Here is a 27,429-nt window from a genome sequence, read left to right as displayed (position 1 = left end):
CCCTAGTAGAATGTTTGACAAGCTGATTTAAAAATTCACCTTGAGGGACTGCCCTGGTGGCACAGTGGTTAAGAGTCCACACTCCCAATGCAGGGGGCCGGGGTTCGATCCTTGGTCAGGGAACTAGATCCCACATGCATGCTGCAACTGAAGATCCCACATGCCACAACTAAGGAGCTTGCACGCCACACTGAAGATCCCACACGTGGCAACGAAGATCCTGAGTAGGGCAACGAAGATCCTGCCTGCTGCGACGAAGACCTGGCACAGAGATTTCACTGGTGGAGCAGTGGTTAAGAGTCCGCACTCCCAATGCAGGGGGCCCGGGTTCAATCCCTGGTTAGGTAACTAGATCCCACATGCATGCCACAACTAAGAGTTCACATGCCACAACTAAGGGCCCCACGTGCTGCAACTAAGGAGCCAGTGAGCCGCAACTAAGACCCAGTACAACCAAAAAAAAAAAAAAGCAGCGCCGCCAAAATAGGTAAATATTTTTTTAAAAATAAATAAAAATATTCATCTTGAAGAGAAAATATTGAAGAACCAAGGAAACTCTGATCAAAACAAATGTAGAAATTAAAATAGTGTGGTAGTGGGACTTCCCTGGTGGCGCAGTGGTTAAGAATCTGCCTGCCAATGCAGGGGACAAGGGTTCAATCCCTGGGCCAGGAAGATCCCACATGCCTCGCAGCAACTAAGCCCGTGCACCACAACTACTGAGCCTGTGCTCTAGAGCCCACAAGCCACAGCCACTGAAGCCTGCTCGCCTAGAGCCTGTGCTCCACTAGAGAAGCTACCACTAGCCACAACTAGAGCAAGCCCACGTGCAGCAACTAAGACCCAGTGCAGCCAATAAATAAGTAAATAACTTTAAAAAAAAAGTGTGGTAGTGAATCTGGAATAGATGCATAAACAACAAAGTGAGCAGAGTTCAGAAACAGACCTGTGTGCACGTGAAAATGTATTACAAAGGAAGCTTTTCAAAATAGTGGTGAAGAGATATTCACTTAATAAATAGTGTTCTGCTAATTATATTTGAAAATATAAAGTCAGATCCATATTTCACATCATACATACCAATTAGATGGAAATACTAAATCTAATCATCTAAAAAGCTGCTTTAAATATTGGGAAGTAATGTAGGTCATATATTAACCAAACACAAAAGGCATAAAGGAAATGATTGAGATATACAACTGTATAAAACATTAAACACCAAACATTTAAAGAGAAATTAATACCAGTTCTTCATAAACTCGTCCAAAAATCAGAAGAGCAGGGAATACTTCCAAATGTACTATATGAGGCCATTATTACCTGATACCAAAACCAGACATAGACATTACAAGGAAAAAAAAATCACCAACATCTCTTATGAACATACATACAAAAATATCTACAAAGTACTAGCAAACCAAATCCAGCAACACATAAAAAGAGTTATATACCATGGCCAATGAGATTTAGCTCAGGAATACAAGGTTAACATCTGCAAATCAATTAATATAATACACTATATCAATAGAATAAAGGCCAAAACCCACATGATCACCTCAATAGATGCAGAAAAAGCATTTGACACAATTCAACACCCTTTCATGATAAAAACAATGTAGAAACTAGGAATAGAAAGGATTCTTCCTCAACCTGATAAAGGGCATCTACAAAAACCCCACTGCTAACATCATGCTTAATGGTGAAAGACAAAGCTCTCCCCCAAGACCAGGAATAAGACAAGGCTGTCCACTCTCGCCACTTCTATTCCATGTTGTACGAAGGTTCTAGCCAGACAGGCAGGCAAGAAAATGAAATAAAAGGCCTCCGGAGTGGAAAGGAAGAAGAAACTCCCCCCATTCATAGATGACATAATCTTGTACATAGAAAATCCTAAGTTCTCATCCACTAAACAACTATTAGAATTAATAAATGAGTTCAGCAAGGTAGCAGGATATGAGATCAATAAATGAAGGACTTCCTTCCCTGGTGGCACAGTGCTTGAGAATCCAGCTGCCAGTGTTGGGGACATGGGTTCAATCCCTGGTCTGGGAAGATCCCACACCCTGTGGAGCAACTAAGCCAGTGTGCCACAACTACTGAGCTCACACACCACAACTACTGAAGCCTGCATGCCCTAGAGCCCGTGCTGCAACTACTGAGCCTGCACGCTGCAGCTACTAAAGCCCACATGCCTAGAGCCTATGTTCCGCAACAAGAGTAGCCACTGCAATGAGAAGCCAACCCACCACAATGAAGAGTAGCCCCTGCTCGCCACAACTAGAGAAAGCCCTGCGCGCAGCAATGAAGACCCAACACCAAAAAAAAAAAAAAAAAAATCACTATATGAAAATCAAATGTATTTCTATATATCCTGTGTGGTCAGCAGAATCATGGCCCCCCAAAGATGTCCCTAATCTCCAGAGCCTGTGAATACATTACTGCATGTAGAAAAGGGGACTTTGCAGATGTGATTAGGGTAAGGATACAGGGTGGGAGATGGTCCTGGGTTATCTCAGTGGCCCAGTGTCATCACAAGGGTTCTTACAACGGAAAGAGGGAGGAAGGAGAGTCAGAGTCAAGAGAAGACAGGGCGGTGGAAGCTGAGCTCGGAGTGACAGGGAAGGCGGGGATGCTCTAGAAGCTGGAAAAGGCCAGGAAGGGAATCTTCACCCAGAATCCTGCTGACACCTTGATTGTAGCTCAGAGACCTATTTCAGACTTCTGACTTCCAAAACTGTAAGATAATAAATTTGTGTTATTTTAAGTCAGAGTTTGTAGTAATTTGCTATAGCAGAAATAGGAAACATACAAATTGCAATGAAGTAAGGAAATTCCATTTATGATGCCATCAAAAGTATAGGAATAAATCTAATAAAAGAAGTACAAAACGACAAACACTGCTGAAAGACATTAAAGAAAAGCACTGTAAGTGGACAGATTTTCCATTTCTTGGATCAGAGGAAATGAAATTGCTAAAATAGTAATCCCCAAGTTGATCTACAGATTCAGTGCAATCCTCATCAAAATTCCTGGTAGCTTCTTTGCAGAAATTGATAAGCTGATTCCAAAATGCACATGTAAATTCCAGGGGCCCAGAATAACTGAAACAATCTTAGAAAGGAAAACAAAGCTGGCAGTAGCACAAAGATAAACATATCTTTGGGATAAAATTAAGAGTTCAGAAATAAACCCTCACATTTATGGTCACAGGATTGCCAAGGCAATCAATGGAGAAAGAAATAGTCTCTTCCCACAGATGGGGCAGCTGGACATCCACATGCAGAAGAATGAAGTTACCCCCACCCCGTGTCACACCATATACAAAATTCACTCCACGCGGATCAAAGACTTAAATGTAAGACATAAAACTAAAAAACTACTTGAAGAAAATATAAGGGTATATCTTCACGACCTTGGATTAGGCGGTGTTTTTGAGACGATAACAAAAGCACAAGCCCTGAAAGAAAAGATACATAATTAGGAGACCAAGAAAACAAAAAAATTGTGCTTCAAAGGACACCATCGAGGAAGTGAAGACATCCACAGAATGGGAAAAAATACTTGGAAATCATAAATCTGATAAAGGACTTGTGTCTAGACTATATAAAGAATTCATAACTCAGTAATAAAAAGACACCCCAATTAAAAAAATGGGCAAAAATCTGAACAGACATTTCTGCAAAGAAGATATACAGACGGCCACTAAGCACATGAAAAGATGCTTAACCTCATTAGCTATCAGGGAGATGCACGTCAAAATCAAAATCAGAAACCACTTCAGGGGCACTAAAGGTGGCTAAAGTCAGAAAGACAATGTGTTGCATGGAACGTGGAGGCATCAGAACCCGCGTGCACTGCCGCTGGCAGAGCAAAACAGTGCAGCTGCCGTGGAATACAGTCGGGCTCCTCCAAGACGAAACACGGAGCTGCCACGTGACCGTGCAATTCCACTCCTGAGTACAGCTCAGGACGTGGGAGAGCACGTGTCTACACAGAGACCCGTTACAGGGATGTTCACAGCAGCCTCCTTCACAACAGCCAAGCGGAGGGGACACATCCCAGAATGGAATGTTACTCAGTAATAAAAAGAAACGAAGTGCTGACACGTGCTACAACAGGGTGAACCTTAAGAAACATTACGCTACGTGAAAGAAACCCGTCACAAAACAGCATACAATGTATGATTCCATTTGTATGAAATGTCCTGAACAGGCAAATCTATAGAGACAGAAAGTACCAGACTTCCCTGGTGGCACAGAGGTTAAGACTCTGCACTCCCAACGCAAGGGGCCCCGGGTTTGATCCCTGGTCAGGGAACTAGATCCCACATGCATGCTGCAACTAAGAGTTTGGCCAGACACAACAAAGGAGCCCATGTGCTGCAGCTGAGACCTGGTGCAACCAAAGAAATAAATATTAAAAAAAAAAAAAAGGCAGAAAGTAGAATTGTGGTTGCCCAGGGCTGTGGGGATGGGGGTGGGGGGAGGAAGGACGGGGAGTGAATGTAATGGGTGTGGGTTTTGGGGCGGGGGCGGTAATAAAAATGTCCTCATACTTACTGTGATGATGGTGGCACAATTCTGAATGTGCTAAAACCACTGAGTTATACATTTTAAATCATGTTGTTTAACCATATCCCAATAAACCTGTTACTTAAAATAACACAAGAGTCCACAAGCATACATTTTATATTACCTTTAACACACACACAGCAGGACACAGTGTCAGTATATGTAAATTTTACCTGTATCACATCACATCTTCTGGTATCTTATTTCTTTCAGTCACAATTATCTTTCAGATTCATCCACTAATAAACTCTTATTGCATGTGAAAAAACTTTAATTACTCAATCCTAAAACACACCAAAGGAAGAGGCTTCTCTCAATCCCACATCCTTTGCCCCGTTTCACTGCTCCCCTTCAGAACCAGACTTCTCAAGCGTTTCTACCTGTACAATTTCCGCCTCCTTACTCCTCCGCCCTTTATTCTCCTCACACCACTGACACTGCTGGTCAAGGTCACCATCAACGTCCATGTTACCGCAAACACTGTATTTCAACTTAAGATGCACATTTACAACGATTTTCCGACACCTCTAAACTGGGATGTTTTAGGGTTGATGGCATCTAGTCATTCTAAACGTTAGCATTTTTGTCTTAGTAGCACATAAAATACTGGTGATTCTTACAACACACTGCATCTGACCTTCAATGACACACGGTGCAGGGGACAGGTCTGTCATCTCACCTGATCCTGCAGCTGTCTGGGCCCCAGCTGACCTTGACCTTCTTGAAAGGTTTTTCCTCTCCTGGCTTCATGAACAGCCCTCCCCTAGTTTCCCTGACCGTCTGCCTGCTCCTAAGTGTCCTTCGCTGGTTCACACCACGGGCACTCAAGCTTCCCACAGCGATCACTTCTCTGCTCTCTGCGGGGAGATCACACCCAGCCTCACGGGGACCGCTGTGGGCCGCCTACAGCTTGTGCCCAAAGCTCCACTCAGCAGCCCAGATGCGAACCTGCCCCACGAAGTTCCCGGTTCTTCTGGGACATCAAACGCATTTCCAGCCAACTCATCTAAACGAAGCTCTGGTTCTCCCCCGACCTCAGCCTAGCTCTCGGCCAGAAGCCTGGTCATCATCTGTGGTTTCTTCTTTCCTCCCACTACCACTTCTTACTCATACGCGATACAGAATACACCCAAAATACATCCACTGTCCCCATCCTCCTGGTCCAGACCAGCACCATCTCTAGGCTCCAGCCCAGCCTCCACCATTCTTCTCACCATTCATACAGTTCCCTGTGACCAGGTAGGACCTCCCTGTAAAACACGTGGGACCAGCTTAGTCTCCTGCTTACAACCCTCAGGGCCGTGTACTGCAGTCAGACTCAAAAGCCTCACTGGACCTGCGTGCTATTGCGATAGAATAAGAAATAAACATTTTGGTCTGCATCCCAGCCCCTGGCCAGGGCTCCAAAAACAACTCTGTAATTTCCTAAGTGATAAGAGACATTGAGAGAAGCATCTTTTGTTGTAAGATCTGGGTTTTATCCCTGGCACCAGAAACAGCACTGGAGTAACTTGGGTGAACAGAGTGTCTTCCGTTATTTTTACCAAGCTCCTTTTGACCACCCTGAGTTTATGTTAAGGAGGTGAATTTTAGAAAGACCCTAAGGATGGGGCCCGGTTGCCAGGGGAACCAACCAGGTGATCAGAGGGTTGGAACAAGCCCCAGCCCCTGACCTCTTGGGAGGAGAGGGGGGCCAGAGAAGCAGCTAAGCTAATCACCACTGCCGATGATGCGACCAGCTCGCCGACACAATGAAGCCGCCACGAAAATTCAACCTGAAGGATGCAGAGAACTTCCAGGCTGGTGACAAGGACACGTGTACAGTGGGAGGGTGATGCACCCCACTCTCCCCGGGGACAGACGCTCCCGTGCCCGGGACGCCTCCCCTGGCTGCTCACCTGTATCGTGTAACACGTCAGGTAACGTAGGTAAACTCGCCCTGGGTTTGGAAGCCGATGACAGTGAGTTACCAAACCCGGGAGGGGCATGGGAGCCTGATCTGCAGCCCAGCTAGATGTAAGCACAGGTGAGCTGGGGTGGGTATGAGCCGTACCTGTGGGGTCTGCACGGACCCCTGTAGTTAAGTGTTGGAGCTGACACCCAGTCTGTGACCGCAGACAACCAGAGAGTCACTTGGCGTGGAAAACACGAATGTCGCGTGTTGCACGTAGAGAAAAAGCTTTCCTTTCGGCCCGGCCCGCCTGCTCTGCTGCAGCCACGTCCACACCCCTCGTGAGGAGCCCCCTTTACAGGCTCACCTCCTCAGCCACCCCTCCCCGCCGCAGGCCCACAGCACCTGACCCCATCTCCCAGCTCGTCCTTACCTGCTGACTGGAGTCTGCCGGCCCCATCCGCAGGGACCCTGTCTGACATGTTCCTCAGGCCTGACAGCCGCACAGCGGGCTCTGCAAGAAGTTGTGTGGGAGGCGAGGGAAGCATCAGACACACCATACCATGTCCACAGGGCTTTCATCCAAGTCCTCGTCCTGGAAGGTTCCAGAAGGGGAAACCTGGACAAGGGGCAAGGTCCAATGCAAGGAGACATTCTGCTTCGTCTCAGACAAGAAGCAGGAAGACCCGTTGGTGTGCAGAGCCCTGGGGGCAGCTGTCAGAGCACCGCCTGCTGGGGCAAGCATGGCTGCCCCTTCCAAGACCTGGTCACCTCCAGCCGCTCCGGGTGTAAACTCTGTCCCGAGGTCCCCTGACTCCACGGAAACCGCGCCGGCAGCAACTGCCGGTGGAATTCCTCAGGAAGACCCAAACCCACAAACAAAACGGCTCTCCTAGCCTGCTCCTCGCCTGCAGAAAACCAGAGGCAGAAGAAGGCAGGGCCTTCACAGGAAGTCCAGCAAAGCCTGGGTTATGATGTTCAACTGAGCTGAGACCGATGTTTAGATTAACTCCATTTTATTAAAAACTAAAACTACAGAAACAAGAACTGAATACACAAACAAGAAAATGAGGCAAGGCTCAGGTAGAACAGACAATCTCAGCAATGGTGATGGGGTGGCCCAGTTCCAATGACCCTCATCACGAGGTCGTCACCATCTGACCCCAAACCCACCCCTCCCACCGGCAGAAGCCAAGGCTGCAGGGCCGTCAGAGGGCACAGGGCTGTGCTGACGACAGGGTCCCATTTCGGCAGGACCCACAAGCTGTCTCTACTCACAGGAGCCCAGAGAAGCCTGCGGGACACACTTCCGAAAAACACTGCGAGTCCCGAGAGCTCGCTCTTTTCAGCCAAAAGAGAACAGCTCCCAGGGGTCCGGAGCACAAGGGCCTTCAATCCCAGGAGGGTGGCGAGGTGAGCCTCCTGCAGGTGATGGACGGCTGCCGGGGGGACTGGAAACGCGGCCCCGGGCGGGAGCGCAGCGGAAATCCCGGCCCGCACGCGGGGCCAGGACGGCGCGCGCTCCCGCGGCAGCGACCCGGTGACCACGCGCCGGGCGGCCGCTCAGAACTGCTGGAGAATGACCTTGCGTTTCAGGTCGTGGCTGAACCTGTTCATCCTGAAGAGCTCGCTGTCGTAAAAGGCGGACAGGTTGTGGATGTTGATCTGACGAGCCTGCCGGGGGAGGGGGACGGCTGTGAGCCGCGTGGACGCCCGGCCAGGCCCAGAGCCCGGGGCCTGGCGGCTCGGGGCCCCCGCGGCGGGCGGGGGCTCTGTCCCCACCCCGGGGAGGGCGAGCAGGCGCGAGGCCCAGGGGAGCTCGGGCCAGACGGCGACCTGCCAAGACGGACAGGCCACGAGAGCTCCCGGGCAGGCCCGGGGAGGAGGGCAGGACCCACGACGTGCCGGCCCCCGGCCACGCCCGCACCTTGTCCACCAGGTCCTTCTCGGGCACCTCGATCGTGTCCTGCTGCGCCCCGAAGCGGTTGCGCTGATACGTCACCTGCTCGGCCACCAGCTGCTTCAGGATGAAGAGCAGCAGCTCGTTGTTGTCGCGGCGGAAAGACAGGTAGCGGGCGAAGGTCTGCGGGCAGAGCAGAGCGGCGGGGACGCTGCGGCCACAGTACGGCCAGGCGCAGGCCCCGCCCCGCGTCCTGGCCCCGCCCCACATCAAGCCCCGCCCTGCATCGGGGCCCCGCCCCGCCCCGCGCCCCCGCCCCCGCCCCAGGCGGAGGCCTCCCTCCCACCCACCTTCCGCATGCCGCGCATGACGCTGAACTTCTGCGTGTCCACGAAGCTCTCGAGCATCACGCGGATGGCCATGTTGACGTCGTCCTCCATCACGTAGTCCCGCAGGTGCATGCGCGCGTGGGCCTCAGCCATGCGGATCATGGACTCGATGTGCCGCACGGTGATGGGGATGCTGCCAGTGGCCTGGAAGCGGGCGGCGTCAGCTCTCTCCTCCCCGCCCGACCTGGTCCTCCCCGTCCTGACCGAGTCCTCTCCGTCCTCCCCGCGGCACGAGGAGGATGGGCAGGGGCGGGGCGGGGGCGGGGCGGTGCCCAGCTGACCCCTCCGAGGGCGGCGCCCCCCGCAGCCAGGTGCCCCCCCAGCCCCGGCTCCCAGAGCCCGAAGGCACCGGGGCCTGCGCCTGCGCGCGGCTGTATGTGCTGCTGTCCGGCACCGGTACCCGGGCTGCCGCGCAGCGTCAGGGAGGACACCACGCTGTTTCTGAGACGCCCAGGCTAAGGCTCTGAAAGACGTGATGGAGGGAGAAGGTGGGGGAGGGCGTCTTGATGAGGTGGCAGAGGGGCAGGAGCCCACGAGAACTCTGCAGTCCACCTGCCCGCCAGCTGCCCTTCTCTCCACCACGAGGGAACCAAAACTAGCTCAGGCGCCCACTCACATGGCTGGGACCTCAGCAATGTCATCACGGACCTGAGTCCCTGGCCCGAGAATAAAGACCTCGGTCCCCGTCTTGGACCCACAGACGTGGGCGCATTTAAGTTCCGTGGAGACAAGACAGTTCAGGTGAGCAAGCATCACGTCCTTGAGGCCTTCCTGCGCCAGTGCTTCTGGACCCACTGACCACACAGCTGAGGCTCGGCCATGTGCCCCCCCACCCAGCCACACCCTCCTGCCCCACCGGGCCCTCACCATGGACTCCTTTCTCAGGTCACTGTACATCTTGGCCACCTTGTCCTGGTCCATCTGGTTGAGCTTTGGGTGGACCTTCTCCTTGGCATAGATGATGTACTTCTTCAGCACTTCCTGCGGCAGGGGCTCCACGCCGTACGTGTTGGGCATGGCGGGCTCCGGCGCGCCCCCCAGCCCCGCAGCCTCCTTGTTGCTGGGGTGGTGCCTGACGTGGCTGCCGACCACGAAACGGGCCAGCATCTCGTCCTGAGACGCAACAGAGAGCACAGGAGCGGCTGAGCCCGGCGCCCAGCTGCAGCAGGTCGACTCACCGCAGACACGAACGCTATAAGGCGCGCTCTAGCGACACGGCTCCCCTGCCCGCTGTGGGCCGGGAGCTGCTGGGACGCAACCCCCCGGCGAGGGCAGAGACAGACGGGGGCTCCCACGACAGGAGTGGGGGGTAGAGGCCTGAGGACGGCCTCCAGCCGAGGTCACCACAGCCCCAGTCGTGACGTGGGAGGCGAGACAGAGCACGAGTGAAGCCCGCCGGGGTGAGGGGGGGTGCATGAGAGGAGGGGGCAGGGGGAGAGACAGGCCTCGACCTCATGGGGACGGGGGACTTCCTGCCAGTGGGATGGGATGGGAGGCTGCACGCAGGCCTGTAAGGAGAGGCAGGTCCACCCGTGCCCCCAAGGACAGTGGCCTCTGATGGGGAAGCGGGTGGCTGTAAGGGTGGAGGCTGGGGGCCCAGCACGTCGAGCCAGAGGAGAGAAGCTGGGACACGGGGATCAGCAGCGTGACGTGAGCAGACTCAGACGCTGGTGGCGGAGTGTGGACTGTGCTGGGTGGGTGGCTGGGGAGGGGGCAGCAAAGTAGAGAAATCGAGGGCCCCTGGACTGAGAACTCATGGAAAACACACGGTCCCCGTGGCAGTCCTTCCCTGAGCCTGGCCAGCAACAGCCCTGGGCCTACGCAAGGTAGGTCCCCAGAGTCACCGCACAGACCCGGGACGTGGGCTGCGTACCTGGACTGGGTCCACCGTGTCCCTCACCACACACAGGATGTCGAAGCGGGAAATGATGGGCTCCGTGAGGTCCACGTTTTCCGAGAAGGTGAGCGAGGGGTCATAGCGGCCACCTGCAACACAAAGGCAGCTCCCCATCAGGACACGCGCTCCCCAGGGCCCCTTTTCTCCTTGACCACACAAGGTTCTTTCCAACCTGTGTGGCTTCAGTGACGGGCAGGGAATAGGCAGCTCCAGGCGTCCCGGAGGAGCTAAAAGAGCCTGAGGCCGCTTGGCCGCAAGCCAGGGAGGAGAGCGCGAGGGCGCCTGGGCTCGCCAACCACTTGCTGGCTGAGACCGACGACCACTCCCACCCAAGTTAACGCCCTAGGTGCTTCTCCCGTCTCCTGAGAACACGCCTCAATGGAAGCCCAGGGATCCCCAGGTCCTTCCAGCCCGACCCGCAACAGGAAACAAGAGAGGACTACTCTCTTGTTCAGTTCCTCCCCCAGCCTCAGCGGGCAGGCTGCGGGCTCCGGGGCCCCAGGTGTGGCCGTCGTGCGCACGTACCAATAGGGTTGGCGGCGGCGATGACAGTGCAGCGGGCCTGCAGGGAGGTGACGATGCCAGCCTTGGAGATGGAGATGCTCTGCTGCTCCATGGCCTCATGGATGCTGGTCCTGTCCTGGTCGTTCATCTGCACGCGGCACACATGGGGTTGGGCCCACCGCGGTCTCTCAGACCAGGCCCCAGCACTCCCGCCAACACGTGTCCCCACCCCAACACACACGGCCCATGTCACCTCTGTAGCCCGGGGACCCACCTTGTCAAATTCATCAATGAGACACACCCCTCGGTCAGCCAGGACCAGGGCCCCAGCCTCCAAGGTCCACTCCCTGCTGACCGGGTGCCGCTGGACATACGCCGTGAGGCCCACGGCTGAGGCCCCCTGGCCGGTAGTGAAGATGGCTCTGCTGGACACCTTCTCGATGTACTTGAGGAACTGGGACTTGGCTGTGCCGGGATCTCCACACAGCAGCACGTTGATGTCGCCTCGCACCTTGTGCTTGCCGCCTGGGGGCAGGGATGGGGCGGGGGCGCTAGGATGGGGCGGGTTCCCTCCCATTTCCCACCTGCTTACTGAGGACGGCAAAGCAACAGTCTTTCTAGAAAAGGATGGAATGCCCAGGACCAGCCATCCCACTCTGAGCACAGAACCCAGAGAAGCGCGTGCACCAGGAGGCGCGTATGCAGATGCCGTGGTTAACGTGAGCACGGAGGCCGTGCACATGCTCTCCAGCCAGGAGGACGGCTGAGTGCAGCACGTGGACCAGCACACGGTGACCTCGGAGGACGCGCTCATTCTCTGTGCACCCACAGGACATAATGCCAAAGCCGTGCCGACCCAGGGGCAGCTGGGTGTGTCAGAGACAGTCCCTCCAGCAGACACAGGGAGCGCTACACTTGTAAGAAGCACGCGAAGTCACAAAGTGCCGTGTCTCCCGTATCAGCACACGCGTGCTCTATCTGAACAACCACACAGAGTTCTGCCCGTGTTCCCCCCACACTGACCAGCTGCCCTGAAGGGAGGTCAGTGGGGGCCTTGGTCCCTCTGAGACCTCTGAGGACTTGACACAAGCATGTGATACAAACACACACGCGTGTGTCGTTTCCACATTTAAACCCGCGTGCAGTGCCGCAGCTGCGGGCTGCGCTCTCCCCATGACAATGAGCCGCCCGTGGGCGTGTCCTTCTCCCCAGGCGCTGCCCCCGCCAAGGCCCCCGCAGAGAAGGTGGCCCCTTGCTCACCGGGGTTCTTGGGCTCCCCTCCGAACAGAGCCAGCGCCAGGCCACGCTTGATGTCTTCGTGCCCGTAGATGGAGGGCGCGATACTGGCAAAGATCTGGGGGGAGGGGCCATGGCAGCGTCACCCACGCGCTCCAGCCCAGCGCGCCCGGCAGGGCCACAGCTGCCCCAACCCCGCCTCGAGACCCGTGCCCACCCCCACCCAACTCCAGGCCTCGTACCTGGCTGGCTCTTCGGAGTCACAGACCCCGAGAGCCAGCCAGGACCCTAGGGAGGCCCAGGCGCCCGTGGGATGGGGGGGCTCCAGCAACACAGACGCAGGAAGACCCCGCCGAGCTCTGTGGCCTGTCCTCAAAGGGAAGAGAGGTGACACTGCCCAGTTCATGGGGGCTGTGAGCGCCACGGGAGGTGCCCGCACAAGCCCGGTTCCCACAGGACCACAAGGGCCAAGCATAGAACATGGGGCGGCCGGGAGGCGGGTCCACCGGGAGCTGAGCCGTTCATCTGAGAAGTTGTTGAGACATTTCTCCATTTCTGTGTGTATGTGTGTGTAAGAGAGAGGAAGAATCTCTCAAAATCCACGTGAGTTTTAAGATAAAACCAGAGATGTCAGAGACGTCTTGCTGGTAAGAAATGGCTTCCCTGCCCTCTTCTCAGCCTCCCAACCCCGCACACGAGGGCCCTGGAGGCCCACTGCATCCACGTACCCCCTCAAAGGTCAGTCTAGGGAGCTGGGGAAGCAGCAGCCCCTAAAGTGAGGCTGAAAGTGGGGGGGGCGCCCCACCCGCACACCAGGCGGGGGAGGGGCGGCCCTTGGGGTTCCCTGGAAGCAGGACGGAGGGAGCTGGGGCTGGGGCGGGTCCAGCAGCCTGTCCTGTGCACAGCCACTCTGCCTGCTGTCACGTGGCAAGTGCGACGGGCGGCTCCCTCTGGACACAGGATCCAGGCACCGTGGGCCCTGCCGGCGTGTCACCTGCTTTTTTTTTTTAATTCTTCTTTTTTTTTTTTTTGGAGTGTCACCTGCTTTTGTTTCATGTTGTAAGTCAGGAGCAGAGGCCGGTTTTCACAACATGGGTACCTGTGCTGGTTCTTTCCTTGCCACTAAAACCTACTGCAAAACCCAGCCCGAGGAGAGGCAGCCCCGCGTCCCGTGGTCCAGGCCGGTGCAGCCAGAGGCTAACATCTCCGTACCATTTCCCACCGAGAAGAAGACCACGCTTCCCATGGGGCCTATGGGGAAAGGGCCAACCCCAGGCCAGGTCGGGGGCAGGAAACGTGCAGAGGAGCCTCAGCCCTCACACCGGAGCAAGAATGCTCCGGGGGTGACCAGGCGTGGCAGCCAGTCAGGAGCCAGTGTGAACACGCTCGCTGGCAAAAAACACGATACAGAGCATCAGCAAGGTGGTATCCATGGCGCTAAACCCCAGAGACAGTCAAGGGCAAGTCCACCACGTGCACTGACTCTCAAGCTCATTGCGGGGGGGGGACCACTCATTCTGAAAACTGATAAACACAGGGAAACACGCGTCACCCTGCCTTTCCTACACAAGCTCCACCCAGGGGCCATCACGTAGCGAATGAAGAAACGAAGGAGCTGGAATGAGAAGATGGTCCTCCTGTAGCCCCCAGCGAAGGAATGATGTAGCCAAGGGGCCGTCACGTCACAGAGACAAGCGGGCACCGTGTGCAGCCCAGGAGGTCCACCTCGGCCCCCACCCAAAAAAGAAAAATCCACCCCAGGCTGATCAAGCCACTGAACAATTTAAAGACACAGGTGATGGAGAAACACGCTGAACAAGGACGCGGGCGGCAACGTGCAGACTGGAAAACTCACCAGGACAGACCACCCGATTCTTCCACAAAAAACTGTGAGAAGAGAAAGGACAGAGTAGGGACCTCAAGATGAGAGACCTTACCTGGACACTGACTGCAAGAAACTTCTCAAAAAAAAAAAAAAAAAGATCATCAGGTACCTGCGGAGCCCAATCCCGCGTCGACCCTAAAGGAACAGCCTGTTCTTTCTCTAAGTGCGACAGCGGTAGCGGGGTCGGGTTTAGTAAAAAGAGAGGCTTCTAGAGACATAGTGACGTAGGCACAAGTGCAACGCCACGTCTGACTCTGTGTCAACGTAACGGGAGGGGCTGCGTGGAGGAGCCAGGAGCAGCCTTGACCTCGGGGACGGGAGAAGCTGGCGAAGGACGCTCGGGCGCCACCCCACCCCACGCTTACGGCTCCCAACTTCCGCAGTGACTTGTGAAGTGGCCGGGCCTTGAGCTGGGTCGCCAGGAACTCCCGGTGACCCGACATGTAGACGTGCCTCCCACGCGTGGGAACCACGCAGAGGGGCCGAGGGCGGCCCCCGGGAGCAGGGGTGGAAGCCGGACGGCCTGCAGAGACCCTGGCTCTGCCCCTGGGAGCCATGTCACACGGGCATCCTACGTACCCGGCCCCCGTGTCCCAGGTTACTCATCGGTAACACGACACACAGCACCCTCTGCGAGCGGCTCCGTGCCAAGCGGGTACGTAGCACTCCCTCCACGGAACGACGCCCTTACTAAGCCCACATCTCTGTTGGGAGAGACAGTCGCCCTGGACCTGATGCCAGGACTGCCCAGCCCGGGCTCCTCCACCCAGACCATCTCTCAGAGCTGTCTGGGTCGCGGGCACCTCGCAGCGTGAGGTAACGTCTCCCTCCAGGAGCAAGGGCGGCAGCCTGCATCCTGCCCGCAGGCTCCCCGTGGCCTCCCTGCTGGCCTGAAGGGCAAGGGAGCGGCCACGCCCCTGCCACACTGCGCGCTGCGCCCGCACTGACCCGGCTGCTTTAAGCGATGGGGCAGCTCAGCACCCGCTAAGACGGGCGCACGCAAGCCCAGACCCGCCAGGGGTTACTCCATTCACCCTCGCGACCTCCACCTCTCAGGGGAGGAGACAGACCACGTGCTGCCGAGGACGGGGCAGCACCTGACCCGCGGCTCCTCACGCTCCGTCTCAGGGGTGCTGCCCGCTGCCCTCAGACGGGACAGCAACCCCCTGCACGGCCGCCAAGAGCACAGGAAACATCTGACGCCTCAAAGCTGCGCTTATCCTTCCCCTGGCCCTTCCCGGCACCCCAGCTGCAGCAATCTGTCACGGTAACGGCTGGCCGCAGAGACCCCACACCTGGTCGCTCATCCGCTTACCCCTCAGGGCAGCTCTGCGAGCGGACACGACCCCACCCGGTCCTCACAGCCAGGGCGGCTCACCCGATCACACCGAGCATGGCGCCGAAATGCACCCCGAGGCTGGCTGCAGGCCGCGCGCGTCCCTGGTCCGCTCTTCAGACTCCTGGCGCCAGGCACAACCCACATCCCTCGAACACTTCACCCCATCGGCACCCACGAAACCCAGCGCCCACGGCGGCAAGCAGGTGATTCAGGCGGGAGAGACCACAGCAGTGGGCGGTGGGCAGACGGGAGGGAGCCCGTCGGAAGGCAGTGCCCACTCAGCACGTCAGTTGTTGCCAAAGACACAGGCCACCCGACTGGGACTGTCGCTACTTGGGTGCCCCCGTCTTCAGATGAAATCTCCCCATTTCTAAGGAATACAAACTCACTCAAACATTCAGAAACACCAAAACAAAGCAGAACCGTGCACCGGCTGGGAAAAGCCCGTTGGCAGGCTGGACGGGGCCCTCCAGCCACCCACTCGCAGCCCAGGCCTCTGGTTCCAATGAGCCTGGTCCCTTCTGGATCTTGCCTGTCACCCCTTCAACTTGTCTCCAGAGCGGCAGAGGGAGCCTTTGGCGTCTCTGTCCAAGTGGCCGGTAAACACGTCCACCCAGGCAGTGGACTCGCAATGAGGCCTGTGCGGCCCAGCCCTCCCCGCGGGGCTAGGCGGGGCGTGAGGCAGGGACCCCGTCCCACCCGAGGGGTCGCTCTGGGGGCATCAGGAGCAACTGCCGTGGAGCAGCCAGGACCCCCGTCCCGGTGCGGCTCTGCCTGGAGACGCCAGAACGTGGCCGGGACAGACAGACGCCCCAGGGCAGACAGACACAGCGGAGGAGCACAGCAGCGCCTCCTGCGTGGGGCAGCTGCGGGCAGTTCTAGAAGCCTGCGCACAAGGCACCCGTGGGGCTGCCGTGTTCAAAATCCAGGCCTGTGGGGTCTGCTACACGCTCCCCGACCAACAGAGCAAGAGACAAGGGGCGGGGGCTTCCTAGGTGGCGCAGCAGTTAAGAATCCGCCTGCCAATGCAGGGGACACGGGTTCGAGCCCTGCTCTGAGAAGATCCCACATGCCGCAGAGCAACTAAGCCCGTGCGCCACAACTATTGACGCCCACGCGCCTAAATCCTGTGCTCCGCAACAAGAGAAGCCACTGCAATGAGGAGCCCGTGCACCGCAACGAAGAGTAGCCCCCACTCGCCACAACTAGAGAAAGCCCATGTGCAGGAACGAAAACCCAACACAGCCAACAAATAAATTAAGTAAATAAATTAAAAAAAAGAGAGAGAGACAACGGGCAGGAGGTCACAGGGGAGGGAGGGTGGGTGCTGGGAGTGTTCTAGAATCACGTGGACCCCCCCACCCCCGCAGGTCAGGTGTGCGTGCGGACAAGCTGTGTGCCTGGGACGCAGAGACCCCACCCTCAGAAACCGGCCCAAACGCTCCAAGATTCTGAAAACATGTTCATCACACGAGCACGCGTTTCCCTCTGGCGGGGTGGGGGAGGCAGCGGGTGGGTGGTTACCAGGACCCCAGCAGAGAACCAGCCCCGGGAGGGCAACAGCCAGGTCTGACTTCCCAGCGGGAAGCCTGAGCGCAGCCCGGAGGGCCTCCCAGGACCCAGCGCACCGGCGGAGCTGCAGCGCCGGTCCTCCCAGGGCTGAGGGCACCCGCCTCCCCCGTGGGCCCCCAACCTCAGCGGGTTAATAAAGGTGGCCGACGGGGGTGCAGGGACCTGAGCCGTGGCGCAGCAGAGCAGTCAGGGAGAGCTGGGCGGCCCGGCAGCGCAGGTGGACTGGAAGTGGGGAGGGGAGGGGGCGGGGAGGGGGAGGGGGAGAGGACCCCAGGGAGCCTGAGGACCACGCGGCAGAAACGGCAGGACTTTTACAAGCAGGAACGTAACATCCTGCAGCGGAGCCTGGAACACCACGGGCCTGATCTGCACGGGTCCACTTACACGTGGATTTTCACCCGTGTGCGGGTGGGCGCCTCTCACCCCTGCACTGTCCGGGGGTCACCTGTATCTGTAATCCTGACACGTAAACCCCCGTCTCCTCAACTTCAGCAAAAATGCCTGCAGTTAACGGGAAAACCAACCTGCCTGTGTTAAGGTAGCGTTCTTCCTGGAAAACGACTGTGGGTGCAGCTCTGATGCCAGGGGACACCTCCCGACCCGGATGAGCTGCTCCTGCTCCCCACTTCCACCCCAGCCCGAGCTCGGCACAACCTGAGGAACCCTGACCTCACCCCTGTCCTCGCGGGCAGGACACAGGCTCAGGGAGGCCACGGCTGCTCCTCCCCTGGAGCAGGGCCCCCGTCGAGGCACGTGGACGGAGCGCACATGGGGAGTCCAATGAAGGGACCCCCTTCCAAGACCCGGGGGCCGCGACGGGGCTGAGGGCTGGCCCGGGCGGCGAGCCCCTGTGCCCCGGCTCCGCTCTGCAGCAGCCCCGCCCGCCTGCCCCACCTGCCTTCTCCCCGAGCTGCTGGTCCTTGGAGAGGCTGGTGATCATCCGCACGTCCTCATCGGTCAGCTCGCCCACGGCCACCTTGTTGTCCTTCTTGGCCACGTGGTTGGCGAGGATGACGGTGGCGAAGACGGGGAAGCCGTTGGCGGTGTTGAGGGCCCCGTCGTAGTTGTTGTGGTAGATGCCTGTCAGCTCCTGGGGGGCGCCGCGTGGTCAGGAGGGCCACCGCGGGCCGGAAGCACGTGCCAGGCCCGCCGCCTCGCTGGTGTCACCCAAGCCCTGCCCGGGTCCCCAGGCCACAGGCGGGACAGCGGTGGCCCAGCAGGACCGCAGCACGCTGCTCCCCAGCCCAGCGCCCAGCAGGCCACCCACCCCAAGGAGACGCGCAGCCCCAGGGACAGGACAGCTGACCGCCACCGACCACCTCCCGCCTCCCGCTGCAGCACGCGCCCCAACGTCCCTGGCCCCAGGCCACTCACTATCTCGTCGCCGGGCTTGCAGCTGTCCACCAGGTCCGCGAGGAGGATGGCGTCCTTGGAGCGGGGCAGCCGGCCGGCTGCCACCTTGCCAGGACTCTCCTGGATTCGGATGCGCTGGTAGTTCTGGTAGATGGTCTGCATGGGACAGACACACGGTCATGGGGGCCCGTCCCTGCCCGGCGAAGCCTGCACTGTTGTCCAAGCACCAGCTCTGTCACCTGACCTGGTGCGCGGCCCAGGGACAAGGACAGCAGCGCTACTGTTCCCACCATCGACTAGGATACGCAAAACCCAAGACGGCCGGGGCGAGCCACTGCGACAGCACCACAGTGCCCGGTCCCCAGCCTGGCCACTCGCCCCCTGGACGCCCTCCTCCTGCCAGAAGCCAGATCCCTGCTACACGCCCTGCAGCTGAGCCAGTGCACGGGGACGCCGGAGCCGGGCTGCTCTGGGCCTACACTGTGTGGTGCTGGCGAGGCCTCCCTCTCTCTGCGCCTGCCCCTCAGGACGGGGGTGTGAACACCGCAGCCGCAGCCCCGCCGGGAGGGGGACGTCGCGTCACACGTGAAAAGCACTCAAACCAACGCCCATGAGATGAGTCACACCAAGGGTGGGCTTACTGTCAAGGTCACAGGGCAGCACAGTGCACGCAGTTTAACGTCCACCATCCCACCCGCTGCCTAGAAGAGAGCCACGTGACCCAGCGGTTAAAAGCACGCGCTCTGGACCAAAACGCTTGAGTTCTAACCCCTTGGGCCACCTCCTGGCTGGGCGACCTCAGCCTGTGACCTCATTGGCCAAACAGGGCCAATAACAGCACCTGCCTTACAGGGTGTGATGGAGACCAAGGGGCACCCCCCCACCACGTGGCACCCAGCAGGTGCTCCGGGAACTTCAGAGTAATGATCACTCCTCTGCTAACTGATGTGTCAGGTGCCCTGCAAGCACAGCCTGCAACTCCGCTCCTAGGCAAAAAGCGTCTCAAGAAACGCCTGTGAGAGGGGAACCTGTAAAGGGGAGGGGGAGTCAGCTACCTGGGTGGGGGGACTCTGGGCAAAAGGATGGGCTCAGCTGGAGTCCAGCCCTGCAGCTGTCCCTCTCCAAGGCAAGGCACACTTGAACTTTTATTAAACAGGCCAGACTTTGGACATCTCTGGTAGCACACAGGGGTTAAGAACCCGCCTGCCAAGGCAGGGGACACGGGTTCAAGCCCTGCTCCAGGAAGATGCCACGTGCTGCGGAGCAACTTAGCCCGTGCGCCACAACGACTGAGCCTGCACTCTAGAGCCCGCGAGCCACAACGACTGAGCCCACATGCTTCAACGACTGAAGCCCGCGCCCACAGAGCCCGTGCTCCACAAGAGAAGCCACCGTAAGGAGAAGCCCACGTACTGCAATGAAGAGTAGCCCCGCTTGCCGCAACTAAAGAAAGCCTGCACACAGCAACAAGGGCCCAACGCAGCCAATAAATAAATAATAAATACAAATAGTAATAATAAACAGCTCAGCTTTGGCTGTGGGCTGCCAGGCTTTTCCTGGCCAAGCACATCTCAACGTCTAGCGCAGGGAGGGTGAGCCCATCGCGCGCAGAGGCAGCAGAGCAGCAGGGGCGGGTCTGGGCGCCACTGCAGGGACCGTGATGACCCCCCTTTACAGTGGGAGTCGCTCACATGCAAAGGCCTGTTACATGCCTGAAGTCTTAAGGCCCAGAGCCTTCCAGCAGGGCCTCGTGAAGACAGCACAGCAGTGTCTCAGGCGGTTATACATCAGGGGCGCCCAGCACGAGGCCAGACAGGCAGGTACCAGGGGGTCTGGATTGGAAAGCACGGGCCCTGCTGAGGGGCAGCCAAGGGAGACCGGGGCCCGATTTCACCAGACGCTGCCATTAAAAAAAATCCCATAAACGTCAACGTTTCAGGTAACATCATCTGGAACACCACGTGCCTGACCGGACGGGCCTGCTTGCCAGGGTGGGCAAACACACACTTGCATCCTGGCTCCCGCGGCCGCGGGGCCGGCCCCATGCTCACCTCCTCCATGTTGACCTCAAAGGGGCCGGCTGACTGGCACTCGGGGCAGGAGCCCGGCTTCACCTCCTGGTTCTGGGACTGGCAGAAAGGCCCCAGCACGAAGCCACACTTGTTGCAGTTGTACTTGACCAAGCTGAGCTGCGGCAGGACGCCCGTGCAGCTGGTCACCACCCCGCTGGTGCGGATCAGCTGGTTCAGGTGCAGCTGCCTGCAGAGAGGAGGCGCCGTCAGAGCCCGGAGGGTGCAGGCCGGACCCACGCCCGCCCGCGAGCTCAGGGCACCCCGTGCAGGCCAGAACCCAGGGGTGGACTCTCCCTGGCCACAGCCCCCCAACCCCAGCGATGCCTGAGGCCCCGGCTGGCTCACCTGAGCGAGCGCAGCTCCTCCACCAGGGGCAGGTGAGAGATGCGCACGTGCACGCGGCTGGCGACGCGGTCGTACTTGGGGTACATGGCCAGCACCACCTCCAGGGCAGCCTCGTCGAAAATCTGCAGCAGCTCCGCCGGCGCCTCCGGCAGGAAGTAGGCCAGGACGTGCTCCCTGGCAGCCAGGTCCTCGTAGTTCACCACCAGGCTCTCGCGGTTCTCTGAGGCGTGGGGGAGGGGAAGAGAGGCTGAGCGTGGCACGGAGCAGACGGTCCCGTCTCCCTGCACAAGGGGGAGGCTGGCCCGCCCAGCCCTGGGCTCTGAGCTGGAGGCCCAGCCTCGCGTCCAAGTCTACCCAGCCGCTGTAGCGCCGTGACCCAGAGAAGTGAGGGATCCAGGCCCTCAGGCTCCGAATCTGTGAAATGGGATCTGAGTCCCTGGGGGGTAAAGTGGAGTCACACACGCGGGGTGCCTGCAGGGCCAGGAGGGAACCCGCGAAGAAACGGGTCAGACAGAAGAGAAGAGGGCGGGGCGGGGACGGCAGGGAAGCAGGAGCCACATGCCTCCTCACGTGCTGCTGCGCCCGCATCAAAGAGGTGAGCCAGGTTTTTACGTAAAGTCTGCCCAACTATCAGCCCATGGAAAACGACTTCCGTGGTCCAGACCCGGCCCCTGGTTCCTTTCTGTCTGAAGGCAGCTCCAGGACAGCCCCCCGCACGTCCGTCCATCACACCTGCCGCCACGAGGCTGGGAGGGCGGCCCCCCGGGCGCACCTTTGCACATGTCGCTGATGCGCTCCTTGAAGACGTTGTGGCCGCGGCCGTCCACGTGGGTGCGCAGGAAGTTCTTGAAGCGGTGGTGGATTTCCAGCCGCGGGCCGGCCAGGCTCACCCACTCGCGCACCGAGTGGCCCTTCAGGTCCTCCAGGTTCTCCACGCTCTCGATCATGTCCTCGTCCTCCTCCCCCGCCTCCGTGGCCCGCTCCACCTGCCGCCGCTTCCGGCCGGGGCGCGCCTCCTCCTCCTCGTCGCTGTCTGCGGGCGGGGGTGGGGGGCGCTCAGGGCCGGCTCCCGCACCTCCCACCCCACGCCCCCCGGGGCTCCCCGAGAACCCACCGTACAGGAGCCCGCGGCGCAGGCGGCCCAGGCCCCGGCCCGCCTCCCGGTCGCGCTGCCGCATGACCCGCTCGGCCGCCTCCCTCTGACTGGCAGTCAGCTCCTCCACGTCCTCGTCGTCCGGGGCCAGCCCCTCGGGCTCGAAGACGTCCAGCGCCGGGATGGGACGGTAGTCCCTGTGAGGCCCCAAACGGACCCTGTCAGCCCCCAAACCCCAAAACAAACCCCACCAGGACCTGGGCTCCCGAGGGCTCTGGAGCCCCGGCCGCGGCACCTGGAGAGGCTCCGGAAGGAACCCCGGTTGGACCACACACAGAATAGGATGCCGTCTTCAAAAGGATGGACACTCTGACACCCGCGGCAACACGGGTGAACTCTGAGGACCCTGGGCTCAGTGAGACAAGCCTGTCACAAGACAGAAACCCTGCATGGTTGAGTTTGGGGGAAAAAGTCCTGGAGATGGAGGTGACGGTTGTACGACAATGTGAATACTTACACTCAAAGTCGCCTGAGACGGGAAACCCTACATCACGTGCATTTTTCCACAATAAGAAAAAGGAGCTCTGAGCACCAGCAGGAAAGAGGAATGGGATGACCTACAAAACCTTCAGCCAGAGGGGCTGTCAGAGCCAACCAGCTCCCCACCTCAAGCCCCGGACCCTGGGAGGCCCACACCCATCAGCCCAACCAGCCTCTCCCAAACACATCCGCGGCTCCGTCCTCCCAGCCACGGTGAGGCCTTCCAGGTGACCGCCTGTCAGATGTCTGAAGGACTGACGTCTCAACAAGGACCTCCGCAACCCGGAGCAAACACATCTCCCCTCCCGGATGTTTGGGGAAGCACACATCACCCTCCAGAAAGAGGAGACAACTGAGGCTGGGGGGCTGGGCTGATGTGATTTCTGCCAACAGTCACTCAGCTGAGCTGGGTGTCAAGGTAAGTCCAACAGCAGCCGGCCAGCTGCTTCTGATACCACACTGGCCGCACGACAGTCCTCTCCAATTCTCCCTTTCCCGGGGGATGCGGTGATTTGGGGAACTTTTTTTTTTTTTTTTGACATAACTCTGTCAAATGACACTCTCGGAACAAACACTCCCATACGACTGATGCCAGAAACAGAACCCAGAACCAGGTACATTTCTGGGCTGATGGCTTCCAAATTCTTAACTGTTCCCAAGAAAAAGGTGTCTGTCTGACTCGTGAAGAATTTTAAGTCATATGAAATTCCCTCAGCAAAATTCTAACTGGTCTATTAAAAAAAACTGATAAGTTAGACTTCAGCAAAATTTAAAAATTGTGCATCTAAAAAAAATGCCGTTTAAAAAAATTAAAAAGACAAGCCACAGATTGAGGAGAAAACATTTCCAAATCACACCTGATAAAAGCCTTGTATCCAGAATAACTTTTTTAAAAACTCTTACAATTCAATGGTAAAAAGTCAAGCAAACCAATTATTGATTAAATAGGCAAACTGCAGTTGAGGCTGCTATGTAGTTGGGTTTGCAGTAGTTCAGCGTCAGCCTCCAGGCCTCACCTGGGTCCGATTTGTGAATTAAAAGGGGTACAGAGACGTCCCAGGTGGCGTAGTGGTTAAGAACCCGCCTGCCAATGCAGGGGACACGGGTTCGATCTCTGAGCCAGGAAGATCCCACGTGCCATGGAGCAACTAAGCCCGGGCGCCACAACTACTGAGCCTGCGCTCTACAGCCCACGGGCCACAACTACTGAGCCCACATGCCACAAGTGCTGAAGCCCACGCGCCTAGAGCCCATGCTCGGCAACAAGAGAAGCCACCGCAATGAGAAGCCCGCGCACCTCAATGAAGAGGAGCCCCAACTCGCCACAAGTAGAGAAAGCCCGCACGCAACAACAAAGACCCAACATAGCCTAACAAATAAATAAATAAGAATAAATTTATATGAAAAAAATGGGCAAAGGATCTGAAGACAAACCTTCCAAAGATATGCAAATGGCCAACAAGCACATGAAGAGATGCTCACCGTCACTAATCATCAGAGAAATGCAAATTGAAACCACAGTGAGGTACCACCTGACACCCAAAACCAGAAAATAACAAGTGAATAAAATAACAAGAAATCAAATGGTATACACAGCTCATGGGAATGTAACACAGTGCAACTGCTTTGGAAAACAGTTTGGCAGCTCCTCAAAAAATTAACATAGAGTTATCACATGACCCAACAATTCCATTCCTAGGAGCTGGAATTCCATTCCAAGAAAATTCAAAAGCCATGCCAAAAAATTCAAAAGCTTTTATGTTCCCATAAAAAACTCACTGCAGCACTCTATATGATTGCTAAAAATCACAAAGAACACATGAATGGATAAACAAAACGTGGTTGGCCATACAACGGAATACTACTCGGCCACAAAAAGGAATGAAGTACTGATGTGCGCCAACATGGGTGGACCCTGAACACCACAGTAAACCAGCAAGCCTGCACACAGGACACGTGCATTTCGGGCTTATGATAACAGCCAGTGCTGGCAAATCCAAGGAAACAGGAAGTAGATGACTGGCTGCCTAGAGGTGGGGGAGGGGATGGGGATTAATCAGGCACAAGGAATCTTACTGGGATGATGGAGAAAACTGGATTGCGCTGATGGCCACACAACTCAGAAAATTTACTAAAAAGCACTGTTGTATTCTTAAAAGAAATGAATTTTATATCATAAAAATCATAGCTCAGTAAGGTTTGTGTTTTTTTAACAAGCCACAAAACCAAAACCTAGTCCTCAGATACCTCTATCCAGAGGTCCTCGCACGAGAAGGGCAGGAGAAGCAGAGGGGGTGGATGGGTGGCCGTCCGGGGAGGGCGTGCTGCTGCACTGCCCCACGAGCACGGCAGGGAAGCCGTGCAGGGCTCTCTGCCCAGACTCCCCATCCGCCTCCTCCCACAGTCTGGCATGGGCTGCACATCAGGCTTGTCGTCCCGAGTGACTGGGCCTAAAGCGGAGACCCAAACAGTCCTCGGCGCCCTGAAAGTCCCTCTCATGCTCCCGAAGGGCCCTGCCCGTGGGCTGTGGGGTGGCCTGAACGGTACTCTCATACACACCGAGTTTGGAGCCCCCAAGCCAGAGTGAAGAGGCTCCAGGCATTCAGACAGTTCTGGTGCTAACGTCCAGACCAGACCCTGGCTGTAAACATGGGGTTAGACACCAGTGGAATCCAACCGTGCTCACTCAGGGCTTTACCCCTGCCAGCGTTAGGCCTCCGTGACCTTCAGTATCTGTCTGCACGTGTATTAGTAAGTGTGAGCACAGGGTCTGGTACAGGTCAGGCACGATGACCATTTGCTGAACTGAATCTAAACCACGATTAGTCAACCCCCGCCCACACACACACACACAAACACAGTTTCTCGGAAGGTGCAGAGAAAGCCTGGGTGGCCTGCTTCCTGTGCTTCCCAGCTGGGGTCCCTGATGTGGCCCCAGATTAGAGACCCCCTGCACCCCCTGCGGTGCACATCTCCCGGAGGTGGGGCTCACCCAGGCCTTAGGGTCTGGTCTAGGCAAGGCAGAGCAAGCTACGCGGGCACGTGCTGCGGCACCGAGATGTGCTCAAAGGCAAGGAGGCTCCGATGTATGCGCTTCCCCAGGACCCAAAATGGGGCAGCCCGACACGCAACGGAGCCCCTGCAGATCTGCTCAGAGCAAGGCCTTGAATGCCGTACCTCTCCATGCCATCTCCGAAAAGCTCCTCTCCATCCTCTTCCTCCTCCTCCAGGGGCCCCTCTGTGCCGAGCAGCCCCTCCGACTCATCCTCAAAGGGAGGAAGGTCGCGGCCAGGGCTGGAGGTCAGGGCATCCGTGCGCCGGGAGCTCCGCCCAGGGCTGGAGGTGAGAGGATCATTGCCTCGCCTCCTCGGGGCGGGGCTGGACGCCACCGTGAAGGACTCGGACGATTCCTGCAAGAGGAGATAGATCAAAGGGGGAGAGGACCAACTCAGCTTCCTGCACGGTGCCCCCCGCCCCCCAGGGACAGCTCTCCACCGCTGACCCCGTCCCCCCACCCTGCGCACCCCTCGCGGCCCGCAGACTCCGCACCTGCCCTTCCCTCTGCCTGGGACGCTCCCTGGGCCCGCACCCCCTCCACGACGCGGCCCACCCCGTGTCCTCGTGCTCCCGGGGACAAGCCACGGCGGCCACCAGGGGAGCGGGCTTGCCGGTGCCCCGCCCGCGTCCCCGCCCCCCCCCGGGCCCCGCTGCACCAGCAGCTGCCGGGGAGACGCGGCAGCAGAGCGGCCACCCCCCCGGGGGCTGGACCCGGGCTGGCGGAGGAGCGGGCAGCCGCCGGGCCTGCGGCCTTCCGAGGAGCAGCACGAGGAGCAGGGCCCGAGGGCGCGGGCCGCCGGGGTGAGGGCCCGCCGGCCGAGCAGACGCGCCCGACGGCAGCACGAGGCCCGCGCCCGGCCGCCACCGCCCGCGTCCCGCGCCCCCCGCGCCCCCCGCGCCCCCCGCACACGCCGCGCCCCGCGCGCCCCGCCGCGCTCACCGCCATCGCAGCGCCGCGCTCCTCTCCGCTCCGCTGACAACAACCAGTTTTCGCGCGAAAAGCGGCCCACGTGACCGCCGGAGCCCGGGAAGCTCCAGAGGGAGCACGACGTCATGACGTCGGCGTCCGCTTTCGTCACGCCGGCGCTCGGGGGCGGGGCCCGAGGGGCGGCCCCGCCCACGCCGCCCGAGGCCCCGCCCCGCCTGCCCTCTGCGCTGAGGGACCCGCCGCGGTGCAGGAGCTGGCGCTGCGGCCGGCCGGGGGCGGGGCGGTCCAGCCCCACCTGCCAGCTGCGTGGCCTCGGTCACTCTGTGGCCGGTTTACAGACAAGGCAACTGGGGCTCAGAGCCTTGTTTTCTGAGGTCGTCTTACTGTGTTATGTCAACTCCTCCTCCGAAAGCTCAGGCTGAATCCTTCGAGCACCACAAGGCCCGGGATGACAGGAGGCCTCGTGGGATGTCCCACTGGGGGTTACCCTCCCGAGGGGGCCGAGATGCAGGCGGCGTTCCAGGTAGCAGGAGCCTCGTGCGCAGAGATGGGGAGAGCAGGGTGCCGTGGGCATCTGCGAGCACTTGCCTAGTTCCGGTGAAACGGCTTGTGATGTCCAGGCAGGGACAAGACTTGAGGTTGGAGAGCCCAGGTCCCGGAAGATCACCAGGTCTTTCTGGGGAGCCGGAGCTCCATGAGGGCAGTGGAGAGCCACGGGGGTTTTAGGAGAAACCATCAGGCTGCCAGGAGTGGCGGTAGATTGAGGCAGGTTGGAAGCGGTTACAATTGGTTCCAAATCTGCAGATTCAACCAACAGAGTGGTTAGAAAAAAATGTTTTTATTTCCAGAAAATGCCA

At 58.3% G+C, this 27,429-nt stretch overlaps 1 protein-coding gene across 1 annotated transcript; it reads right to left on the bottom strand.

The window, feature by feature from the left end:
- Positions 1–7,467: 7,467 nt before the first annotated feature.
- MCM2 (minichromosome maintenance complex component 2) lies at positions 7,468–26,714 on the bottom strand. The gene is made up of 16 exons (XM_057705177.1): positions 26,585–26,714; positions 25,765–25,997; positions 22,069–22,244; positions 21,727–21,987; positions 20,955–21,174; positions 20,589–20,796; positions 18,559–18,693; positions 18,083–18,274; positions 12,413–12,506; positions 11,427–11,677; positions 11,174–11,300; positions 10,625–10,737; positions 9,619–9,864; positions 8,713–8,895; positions 8,390–8,545; positions 7,468–8,136 (listed from the first exon to the last, which is right to left on the bottom strand). The coding sequence occupies exons 1-16, from the start codon at positions 26,588–26,590 to the stop codon at positions 8,026–8,028; spliced, it is 2,712 nt and encodes a 903-aa protein (XP_057561160.1). The 5' UTR covers positions 26,591–26,714; the 3' UTR covers positions 7,468–8,025.
- Between the last annotated feature and the right edge of the window lie 715 nt (positions 26,715–27,429).

Source organism: Hippopotamus amphibius, chromosome 13, assembly GCF_030028045.1.
Source record: "Hippopotamus amphibius kiboko isolate mHipAmp2 chromosome 13, mHipAmp2.hap2, whole genome shotgun sequence".
NCBI lineage: Eukaryota > Metazoa > Chordata > Mammalia > Artiodactyla > Hippopotamidae > Hippopotamus > Hippopotamus amphibius.
Note: the sequence above shows the minus strand (reverse complement) of the source record. Positions and strands in the feature narration are given on the sequence as shown.